This window comes from Hydractinia symbiolongicarpus, chromosome 8 (genome assembly GCF_029227915.1).
Source record: "Hydractinia symbiolongicarpus strain clone_291-10 chromosome 8, HSymV2.1, whole genome shotgun sequence".
Classification (NCBI taxonomy): Eukaryota; Metazoa; Cnidaria; class Hydrozoa; order Anthoathecata; family Hydractiniidae; genus Hydractinia; species Hydractinia symbiolongicarpus.
Window position 1 is genome coordinate 4,266,522 of NC_079882.1, and position 11,780 is coordinate 4,278,301.

At 31.9% G+C, this 11,780-nt stretch overlaps 1 protein-coding gene across 2 annotated transcripts; it reads left to right on the forward strand.

Moving 5' to 3' along the window:
- Positions 1–176: 176 nt before the first annotated feature.
- Positions 177–11,780, forward strand: LOC130654576 (syntaxin-binding protein 4-like). 2 transcript variants are annotated; one of them, XM_057457187.1, is made up of 19 exons: positions 177–1,098; positions 1,247–1,314; positions 1,764–1,856; positions 1,945–2,089; positions 4,015–4,127; positions 4,601–4,845; positions 5,024–5,130; positions 5,246–5,592; positions 5,695–5,822; positions 6,584–6,680; positions 7,255–7,355; positions 8,157–8,330; positions 8,704–8,796; positions 9,291–9,350; positions 9,554–9,670; positions 9,742–9,788; positions 10,061–10,143; positions 10,370–10,427; positions 11,003–11,780. In XM_057457187.1, exons 2-19 carry the CDS (start codon positions 1,260–1,262, stop codon positions 11,076–11,078), a joined length of 2,139 nt encoding a protein of 712 aa, XP_057313170.1. In that variant the 5' UTR covers positions 177–1,098; positions 1,247–1,259; the 3' UTR covers positions 11,079–11,780. The 2 variants fall into 2 exon arrangements, with proteins under 2 accessions (XP_057313170.1, XP_057313169.1); XM_057457186.1 differs by having other exon boundaries at positions 178–1,098; positions 5,246–5,598.

Sequence of the window (11,780 nt, forward strand, 5' to 3'; positions counted from 1 at the left end):
GGGGGGGGGGGGGGGGGGGGGTGCGCAAAGAGGAGCCAAGGAGTGTGTATTCAGCTTATTGCCAAACTACGACTATCGCTGAACGCAGCTGCCATATTTGTTTTGGAAAGACGCGATTTCTCAAAGTATTATTTGTGTACCTACTTTTCTGTATTTTGAAAGATGTCATATTAGTTAGCTAATGCGGTAGAACCGCATTTGTAGTTCCTTGCTCCTTCTGACAACATGGTTAAAGGGCATGGCACCACCTTGAAGCTGCTTCAGGGACTAGTTTCAGACCATTTGGGACATACGGCATATATTAAGGTGGACATTATTAGAGACGTCAACTTCGAACACCTAATGTTTGAAGAATTTGTCTTCCATCATTTTTATTGGCATATGACAGTCAGGATAAACACCTAATTAAGCAGGACAGGTCACTAGGTTACACAATACATGGAATCACAGTCCCAATATTTAATTTACTTGCCACACGCACCTAAAAGTGATAATATAGACCACAATAGATTATATAATCTTGTTCCCAGTTTACTCTGATCAACAACTTTACAAATATTTAGGAAAGAAATAGTTTCAATAGTTCAAACCAACTACCAGCGGAGGACTAGAATAAAGGACTAAAATACCATAATATGGAGCTTGATAATCATTATTCAAGGATTTAGAATTTTACTAATTGCTAATATTTCTTAAAGAAGGGAAAGGGGGGGGGAGAGTCAAGTATCAATCAGCTATTTGCTCATAAGAAAGATGTGGTTCACAAATCACCACTAAAGCTAAAAACTTAATTAGGTCATATATCTATAATTATAAATTTCTGTATATAAGCACATATATATATATATATGTATATATAAATTCTCCCAGTCAGCGAATAGAACATGATATTTCTAAACTAATTACAGGTCGATATTTTTAGGGTAGCCATTGTTATATGTATTTTTAATCAAAGCTTTTTTTGTGAGAGTTGAACTATGAAATGCACCATGTGACATCCCTTGCAAGAGAATGCAATTTTTTGGTTGCTAATTTTTTTTTTATTTAGACAAAAAACAAAAGTATTGGCTATAAGTGACCTAACATTAAAGTTGATGGGTTAGTATTTGTAAGAATTATCAGATTAGAAATTAAAATATTAAAGATACAATTGTAGGCAAGCCCTTGCATTGTGTAAAAACAAGTTAATTTCTGAATATTAAGTCACAGGAGTTATGGAGTATATATATTTTATATATCTTTTTAGGAAGGGCAATGACATGGATAATCACCGTCGGGTAACCGTCTATTTATCTGAATGTAAAGGAGGAATAGGTATTTGTTCACTTGGTACAGAGCAATAATAAAAACATTTTAGCACAAAGGGATAACTTCTAAACTTACTAATTTTTGCAGATACTAAAAAATATAAAAATTTAATAAATTTTTGAAAATTTTTCACAGAAACACAAGACCATAATGTTTGTGTTTGCTTTGTTTTCATTACTACATTGTTTCATTGCTAATGTTTGCATTCTGTTAACTTTCTCAGTTTTAGCTGTTGTCTAAGAAACATGCAAAACAACTCTTAATTTCTCGAAAAAGTGTGGAAATTAACACACTACCAGAGTTTATAACCTGTGAAAATTAGTATGCTTAATATAAAGTCCGTGTCTATATCGAATAAAATACTTTTTGCATTGTTTTTGTTACCACAAAATTCTAAACTTACCAACTAGCGCACAAAACATTAAGATGTATGATAAAATTGATGTTTTTGATAGGAATGAAAGTATGCGGTGGTTATGATGAACGCGGAAATCATATTGGCATATTTGTTAAACAAATACTTGAAAATGGACTGGCAAAAAAATCAGGTATATATAAGTATACACATTTTTGCTTTCTATGGTATATATATTTTTACATAATAAGACATATTACATAATAAAATTTTTCTTATAGGGAAAATATCTACTGGAGACAAAATTCTACATGTCAATGGTTATAGTCTAGATACTGCATCTCAGCTGGAGGCTGTTTCATACTTGAGAATGGCTGCCCAATCAGGAACAGTGCTGCTAGTTCTCGATAAAACAGATGCTGCTCAGTATGTTATGTTGACTTTCTATGAAATTGTAAATATAAATTTAACCAAAAAATCATCCAATTATACAGACTAAAATGTTTATTTACTTTAACAAAAAAATAATGTAAGAATAGTAGTGATTGTCAAGTTGATTTTACCAACCAAAGTAAAAGAGAATCATTAGCCAACCTGGAAAGCAGGGCATTGTTAGGTTTTTTTTAATAGAAGCAGGGTACTGTCAGGAAAATTTGGTTGAGTATCAATGGGAAAACAAAGAAATGTAACATATTTGTTCTTTTGATTCTCACTGATATACTATGTACTTTACATAAAATACATGCAATATACATTTGTGATATTTATGAGTTCGAGAAAGTTTATCAGTATTATCAGGGAATGTTTTTCTATGATTTAGTTCACACTTTAACCTATTCGGTCCAGGGTTTTCCGAGCATACTATGACCTGTGCGGAATCCCCCCCCTCAATAACTTTTAGGGTTGTTTAAATTGAATAAAACTTGGCACACTTATAGTACGTCATAAAAGAAACAAAATGGCAGCAATAAATCTTTGCTTGCATCAGCACATTTTCTGTGACGTCATCAGAAGCCCTTTGTTGTTTGTTCTAGTCTTAGAACCGCTGTCAATGGAGTTCAGAACAGGTTGCCAAGGGAGGTTATTGTATGCAGATGATTTGGTTCTTATAGCAGAGTCGATGGAAGAATTAGTTGAAAATTTTGAGAAGTGGAAGAAAGGACTAGAAGAGAAAGGGCTAAGGGTGAACACAGCAAAGTCTAAAGTCATGATTAGTAGCATTGCAGCCAAGTGTCACCTTGTAGTTGGAAAGTGGCCTTGTGGCGTTTGCAGGAAAGGAGTTGGTAGTAACTCAATTTTTTGTCAGACTTGCAAGCATTGGGTACATAAAAAGTGCAGTAGTATTGGTGGAAGGTTAAGAGCTGACATTCAATTTGTATGCAAGCGTTGCAAAGGTGAGATTATAGAGAATGAAGTATTTCCAGCTTCAATGATGTACAATAATGGCTCCTTAGAGATAGTTGAGAACTTCTGTTACTTAGGTGATATGTTGGGCAGTAAAGGGGGTTTGAAAGAAGTGTTACTTTCAGGTTAGGTTCTGCTTGGAAAAGGTTCAGAGAGTTACTTCCTTTGTTGACTAGCAGAGTCTTGTCAATTGAGTTAAAAGGAAGGTTGTATGAGGCCTGTGTAAGAAGTGTTATGTTGTACGGTAGTGAGACATGGGCAGTGAAGCAGGAAGATCTTGACCATTTAAAAAGGATTGATATGTGTATGGTTAGTTGGATATGTAACACCAGTCTGAGAGACAGAAAAAGTTCAGATGAGCTAAGAAGCAGGCTAAGTATCCATTCAATTAAAGATGTTATCCAGATAAGAAGATTGAATTGGCTGGGGCACTTGGAAAGAATGGAGGGGGATAATTGGGTAAGAAAGTGTAGAGACTTGATAGTTCCTGGGGCAAAGCCCAGAGGCAGACAGAGAAAGACTTGGCAGGAGGTTATAAGGACAGACTTGATACAGAGGAGGTTGAGTTTAGATCTAGTACAGTCTAGATCAGATTGGAAAAGGGTCATTAATATAACCCGCGTCCTACCCATGCTAGCATGGAAAAGGAGCGTTAAACCTAGAATGATGATGATGATGATGACGATAAATAGGAAGTTATTAAAAAAAATGTCAGGGGGGAGGGGGCAGAATCCTGACAGAAACCTGTTCTTAAGGCTCAAATTTAATATAAAGTAAAGTAAATTTTTTTGATGAAGCATCTAACTGTTTTAGTATCTCTTAATAATATCTCTTTGCAAAGCTAATATTATAGTTAAGTCTAAAAAGCAATGTTTACTAAAGTTTTTACTGAAAATTTAGTTTTGTGGTTTGTATCCTGGATTTAATGTTTAGTATATAATTTTTAGCCAGGACTATGAAGTGTACAAACAAGCTTATCTGTCACCAGAATCAAACAATAAGTTGACAACAAGTAGTAAAAGAAAAGGATCTGTAGAGTCGGTTGAGTCATCAAATTCAGGTAAAACCCTTTTACTTTTCTACCTGCAAAAAATGCTCAACGAAGTGTCATGCCCTTATCTAAATTTTGCATACATTTTGTTACAACAATAATACAAGTTACTTTTAAAATTTGTGTGTAAACACCTGAAACGTTGCAAATAATGTAGTTTTTTTTTATTGTTGTCAATTTACTATCACAAAATTAAACAACCATAGATACACTTCCCTTTAACCCCTGATATAAGATTGCTAATACTAACATAAGACAAGAAGGAATCATGGATGCAAAGTGATGATCAGTTTTCTCCAAACAACACTTTTTTCCATGATTCTGGTAAGCTTGTGTATAAGTTTTCGAATTAAATTTGCTTTGTTATATAAGTCGGGAATACAGAATGTAGTTAAGCAGCTAAACCTACCATGTTTTAAGATAGTATGATAATGATAATATAATAAAAACGCTTTGTTTTACTTTTGTGTCTTGTTATTTAGAAGATCTTTTGCCTGACACACAGAGGATTCTTAACGCTTACACACCTTCTGTTGATTCTGGTCTACCAAGTTTATCCCCGCCATTTTTTTCACCTGGTGTGTCTGCAAATAGTAGCTCTCATCTTTCAACAGCAGTTATTAAACACCAGACATCATTGGGAATTACTTTATCAGGCGGAATAAATAAACCAGATGGTCCGAATATTTACATATCTGATATTGCTGATGCTAGCGATGCAGAAAAGGTGGGTTTTTTCTCTGTTTGTGTACAGGTATTACAGCTAGAAAATAGGTTATCCATGGTGACATTTTCGTTTTTGAGTAATTCACAAGTACCTTTTATAGTTCTTTAAAGCTCATGAATAAAAGAACAAAAATTCCCAACAATAGATGGACTTTTGTAAGTTTTGGATTGATTTTTAGGATGGTCGTTTAAATGTTGGTGATATGCTTGTGTCCATAGAAGGAGAATCATTAACTGATGTTACATTAGAACAAGCTAAATCCATTTTATCCCATCTTAAATTAAGGTAAAGGTGCTTGTTCTAATAATTTATATCTAGTGAATTGTTCTTGGTAATCTCGTTGTGTGTCATATAATAGCAACATGATGCAGAAATTCTAGTCAAACATTATATCTTTTAGAAAAGGAATTTCGACCTACACTATCACTTATTTATGCAATTCTAAAGATTGTAGAACACATAATCAGCCAGACTTCAACAATAATAGTTACACAAAAAACTTGCCAAAGATACCAGAGTCAACTTCTACCCATTCTCCTCTTTCACTTAAGCACCTCAGTAAGAAACTGCCTGAAACACCAAGCAGTCCTGAGAATGAAGATGATCCACTATTGAAGGAATTACTTCACGCCATGGAAGATATAGAAGATAGCGAAGCTGGAAGTGAAATGTACAGAGACTTAGTTAGCAGAAATCCGTCGTTATCAATACCTGTAGTTTCACCTTCCAAAATGAAAATTGAAAAAAGTGAAGGTTCTTTCTTATGTTTATGTAAACAAAATTTAACTTACATCAATGTGATTTTTTTTCATTTGTTATGGATTGATATTTACTTATCTATTTTTTTAGCATTCACTCCCAACATGACTATTTCCCACTACATAAATCCAGAATTTAATTCAACTGCTACAAAGAAAAGAAAGTCAAACTTTTTTTTGCATCCTTCAACACCTGTTAAATTGGAAAAATTGGAAGTTGTAAGTATTCCAGAATTATTGTTTATATATTTATTGTTAACAAAGGCTGATTTCCATTCAACGGAAATTGAGTAGAGGCAGGCAGATTTATTTAACTGAGCAGGAAATACTTGACGTTTTCATTTCAAAAATATTTGGCAGGAGTGTAAAAATAAATGTGAACAGACATGGCTGGTGTGATGATGGGTTTTACTATGTTTTTAAGAAATAAAAAGCAAATGTAGGTTAATCAATTGTTTATATATAGAGCAATTTTTTGATAATGCTAATGAGTTTATTTTCAAACATCTCCAGTTGAAATCAAAACAAACTGTAATTGTGAATTAGGATCTACTTGTGAAAGTATACTTTGATCTAATTTTTTTTTTCTTTTCGCATTTCTCTTTTTTTAAATCTAATCGTCCTTCGTGCACATCATGTTGCTGGCCGTCTTAATTGTTATGTTTTTTCTAATGATAATGTTAGCAAAAAAATAAAACACTTTAATTGGTCGATTCTTATTAGTGTACAAGTTAAAATTTTTTAACTTACATGCAGAGCTTTTATCCACCAATGTTTTTTTTTAGTTTGCGCTAAATTTATAAACGATACAACTTTATAGTGTATTCTACCCCAGCCACCCACTTAGTTTTTGTTGAATGAAAATTATCATTAAGAGTTGTTACAACGTGTCTATTTGAAACTCATAAATATGTCTAAAAAACGTTTTTGCTAACGTCATAAAAATGTCGAAGTGTTAGTAAATTTTTTGCGTTATTTAGGCATTGGGACATCTTGGTTTGAAACCAACTTTAGTGGAAAAAAACAAATTGAGATTGAATTTAAACATAAATAAAAATAATGAAGTACTATATGGAGGTAAAATGTGTTATTTTTAATTGATAAATAGTTGCTTAAAAAAATTTTATGGGAAGACCCCTATGTTGTTTGAACTGATTGACAGTTTTATTTTCTAAAAATTTTGAAAGCAAATCTTAGAGTACTAGATACTCCCGAAGTGTTCAAGTCTATTTATATCTAAATATATCTTTTAAAAAAAGCGAAAATAAAAAAAAATACTGTAATATTTCATTAAAGATCTCTAAAACCACTATAAGGCAATTTTAGATGTGTTGAATACAAGATTCGGTAGTTGCCCTTGATTTTGTTATGTCTTCTAAGTTCCAATGTTAATTGTTTAATAATGTATTAAGTTTTTTAAAAGCAAATATATTTTAATGAAACAGGTGTTTTTCGAAGGAAGTTTAAATATATTGTTTTACATGATTTTATGATCAGTTTGAGTTCTTAATTTTGAGAAATCTAATAGAATGCGATATACTTTATATTTCTGTTTGCAACACATAGGTTTAAATGCTTAGGTTAATATTTTTCTTTGGTGTTTAGTATTTCCACATCTAAACTATTCTTTATTGTTCCTATATTTTCTTAGATTTTGTTGAAGCTGTCAAAGATGTTTTTAACTTAACCGACTTGGGTGATTACTCAAAAACCTTGCAACTTGAAACGAAAGAGTTTATACCCAAGTCACCTGTAAGTTTTTTTTGTTTGTTAGGTTATAAGGTAGAAAATAAAGTGATTTGTGTAGAAGTTGTAGCAGATAGTTTTGAAAAAGTATGTACCACAAAACTAATTCTTCTAACATCTTCATTACTTATAAACAAGAAAAACTTAAGTTTTCACTTGCTTCATGAAAATTCAGAAAGTTTGATAAAAAATGAATTCAGAAAAAAGAATCAAAATTTAATCTGATCAGGATAAAATAGTCTGCAATTTCATTAAAAAAAGTGAGATAATTTTTACATAGGAGAACAGAAAGCAGACCCTTTATTTGTAGCATGTAGAAAATTTTTCTAACTTCTAGAAGAATTCTTCCAATCCACTTGAATGACATCTTGGAACTTGCTGGCTCAAATGTTACTTGTTCTTCTTTTGGCCTGAAAAAGTTTCTGTAGAAATCAGATATTCACAATTTGTGTTTGAATTTCAATATCTTTACATAATAATCAATAGGAGAGAGATAGCCTGATTGAACTTTTCAACTTACTATTTATGTATATGTGTATATGACTATTCATTTTAACTCAACATTCAGCTATTTATTTCTCAAATGAACAACAGAATATATGTTTGGCAGGCAAAGTAAAGGACTGTGATTATTATAAAACAAGAATTATATATCTGATTTGTTTTGAAGCTGTTTGGCAATTCAATTTATGACATTTAATGCTATCGTTTCACTACAAAGCGTCGGGTAGAAAAAATATTATATTTGTTTTAGCCTGAATTTTTTGTTACGTGTAAAATATGCAAACTTCATGCTGACTTATTTAGAAAGAGATTGCAGCCATCATTAGTACGGACAGCATGTCATATCGTGACGATTCATTCAGACTTCGTCGAGAGCGTGACGAAGCCTTAAAAGATGTGCAATACTTTCGCTCCTCTCTGATTGATAAAGATCGCACTTGTATCGAATTGGAGGATGAGTTATTGCGGTCAAAGCAAGTAAGTAGTTTTATGGTGATTTTAAATATTTTTAGTGTACAATCTCACACATATCAAGTTTGATGCTACCCTGTTCTTCATGAAAAAAGGATGTAGTTATTAAGTCTATTTTATCATTGTTAAAAGCTGATAAAAGGATTGCCAACTTCGTAAGCGTAACTTCGGTAATCTTTTTCACCGAAGTCTGTCTGGCCGAGTAAAATTTTTATTTTCAGAAAAGTTTACGTATTTATAATATTCAGCAGTTTTGCAAATGGAAGATCATCAAAATATAAACCCCTAAATGTCACCCTTCTTAAGTAGATTTTCCCACTCAATTTATATCAACGCCTTGCTCATTTTTTGCACCATTCTACATTTTTTCTTCTTGCAGGAGGTATCTTCTTTACGTAACGAATGTCAAGCAATTCGCAGACAAGCTCAGCTCGCGTTGCAAACTCGTGGAACAGATAAAGATTACGAAGAGGTAGGTTATATCTAGCAAAGGTGGCTTCCCTGGACTTCCCTTACAGATATATTTTACTCGTAAACATTCTAATTTACTCTTTTCTACTCATTTTGTTTGAAACTGAACACCAATTTCAAAAAAAATTTTTTAATTTACATTTTAATTTTTTTTCACTGGTTCAGCTCTTTGTTGTTCGTATTAACTTAGATATAATGATATTAATTTGAAAGGAACGAAATAAATATAGCATTTCTACTTTAACACACAGGTGAGGTTAAGACAGAGAAAAACAATGGGCACGAGGCTGAGATTCTTTTTTATATATGAAATTTAAAATGTTTAAAAGGGAAATTAAGCTAAAAGTATTGTAAGCAAAGTTAGAGAGAAATTCAAATGGTTAGTTTTAAAATACCATAAATATTTCATCAGCGAGTAAAATGTTCTTGAAAACAACATATTTTGCCAATTTTTATTCCTGTTGCATTTTTTAACCAAATCAATTTTTCTTTTAGCATATACGGAAACTTGAGACAGAAATATCGATATTACAATCTAACCAAGGTTCACCAGAGGTAACTTGATTTTAGACATTTAACAAAACGTTTCTAAACATTTTTTGAGCATTTTTATTAGCTGGCAGAATTTTCAAAATTCAGTAGCAGCATTTAAACAGTACCATTTAAACAGGCTTTAAGAAAAAGAAATCTTATAACTACCTGTCCTTTTTAACCAAGGTTTCAAACTGTTTTTATTTTTGTCCTAAAACTTTTTTCAGGTCGAGTTTGAAGAAATACAGAAACGATTAGTGGTTCTTGGTTGTCAACTTCGCAAAAGCGAAGTAAGTAAACGAACATACGAAGTAGCAGTGGACAAACTTACTAAATTTGTGCAGGTAAGAAAAGGATAAAAAAAGGTTTGTGTTACCCTAAAATTTCGATTTTGTTATTTTAATTTCGTTTTTAGAATATGTATGTCAAATTGGATGCGATGGGAAGTAAACCAGACGAAGGGTAAGATATAATTTCTATTCAATTTTCCACTATCTGTGCTTTCTAATACGAATAAAATTCTTCACACGTGTATAACTTCTTGGATAGATCATTTCTTTTTTAAACTTTGTATGTAAATACTATTGTAGGCCAATGTGATATAAATAATTAATTTGGTTTGTTTTGTAGAAAATAATGTTACAGGAATTTTTCAAGGAAATTTTTTACACAAAATAATGTTTTGATTGCTATAAAAACTTATTAGCATTTAGTTATTTTCCTTCTCTCTTTAGCCGAAAGAGTAGAAAATACAACGAGCTTGCAAACGAGGCTAGAGAAACAGTAAAATCAGTGAAGATGCTTCTCGAAGAAGAACGTAAGTTTCTCTTGTAGAACATTGATGCACCTAATGTACTGTTTTGAAGAAAGAAATGTGCAAAAGTAAAGGCGTCTGTGTTTGTTAAGCGTTTTTTTTTTGATTTCGCAGAAGGTATTCGCAGTATTCACCAAACATGTAATAAAAATAGATTTTACGCATGCGCAAATTATTTGTTGTCAGCACATTCATCACATGTAGATAATTATTTTAATTTTTATTTCAGCTTTGCCATTCGGATGGGAAGAAGTGTACGGATCCAACGGAAGTCGATATTACATGAAGTAATATTTTTGTTTTTCCCCTATAATTTTTTTGTCAAACCTTTTTTATTTATTGAACAAGATTTAGTATTTGTCGTTAGTAGTTAGAGTAGTGTTAATAAAACGTTTTTATTTCCATAAGAATATACAAAGTGTAGGCCTTTAATAGATCAATCACCAGTCAGTTAACTGAAGTAGGTAGCGTTTAACACCCAATTTTCTTTTGGTATTTTCGCTAGTAAATAAAAACAAAAACACAGGTGCGTTGTTGAGTCAACTTCAAAGTTTTCTTTTTATTATCGTTGCCAATAAAACGTTAAAAGCATGCGTTACGTAAGTATGGTCAACCAAGGAGTGCTAAATTTCATGAAGTAACAAGTTGTGGCTTTTTAATGCAAAAATTGAACTTTGGGATGAAACACATCTCTAAATAATGTGTAATGGTGTGTAAGTGTATATAGTATTAAAATGTAGAGCAAACATGTCGAAGAGACAGATAAAACAAGTGAGTTTTAGTAAGTGTAGCGAAGAGTTTGAAATATTCATCGAAAGTGTTTATATATGTGTTCTAGCTATTGTGTTCTAACATTTTCTAGTCACGTGACGCAAACTACGTCTTGGATTCATCCAGTATCCGGGGTACAACACTCTCCAAGCAAAAGTAAAAAATAATGAAAGTTGTTAAAATGGATAGCTGTTGAAGATAAGAAGATAATAGATAAGAAGAAATCTTTTTTGAGAATGAGAATGAGGCTGGATATGGAAAGCATGAAAACTCAGACTATGAAAAAAATGATAATTCGGAATGGTCGATGGATGGTGGATGGGTTTCAGATGAACAGAAATAGGCTTTTTATCTCTTTTGTTAATATTATGTTAAGAATTGAATTTGTTTTTTGAATTTGAATTTTTTTAGTATTATTTTTGTTACTTGTATTGAAGGAATATTTTTATTTATTTGTTCGTTTTTATTTGAATGTAATTTTTACTTGTATATAGAATATGTACATGCTATATTCGCATATGGGATTTTTAAGGGTTTTTTGCACGACTACAGGGCAGCCATTATATGACGTTTTTTTAAGAAGCGGAATGAAAATTCTATTCTTATCTTCTTACACTCTCACTAACGATATAAAACTATGTTGATTGATTTGATTCAAGTCGAAAGATTGGTACAAACATGATTTAACCAAGGCGAACCCATTGCGCATGTGTACAAAACTGAAACACATGTGCTGTTTATATAAGAACTTTATGTAACTGGACATTATTTCATTGCATTTTGAAATGCCATTTTGGGTTCATGTAAAGACTTTTTTTTTTTTTAATTGAAATCAAGTATTTATGACGATGGACTTTGTAAATGGAAAA

Coding starts and splice junctions, on each gene's coding strand:
- LOC130654576 (XM_057457186.1), top strand. CDS start 1,260: ATGGATAATCACCGTCGGGTAACCGTCTATTTATCTGAATGTAAAGGA. Junction 4,846..5,023: donor ATGCTAGCGATGCAGAAAAG/GTGGGTTTTTTC, acceptor ATTGATTTTTAG/GATGGTCGTTTAAATGTTGG. Junction 10,428..11,002: donor GGAAGTCGATATTACATGAA/GTAATATTTTTG, acceptor AACATTTTCTAG/TCACGTGACGCAAACTACGT.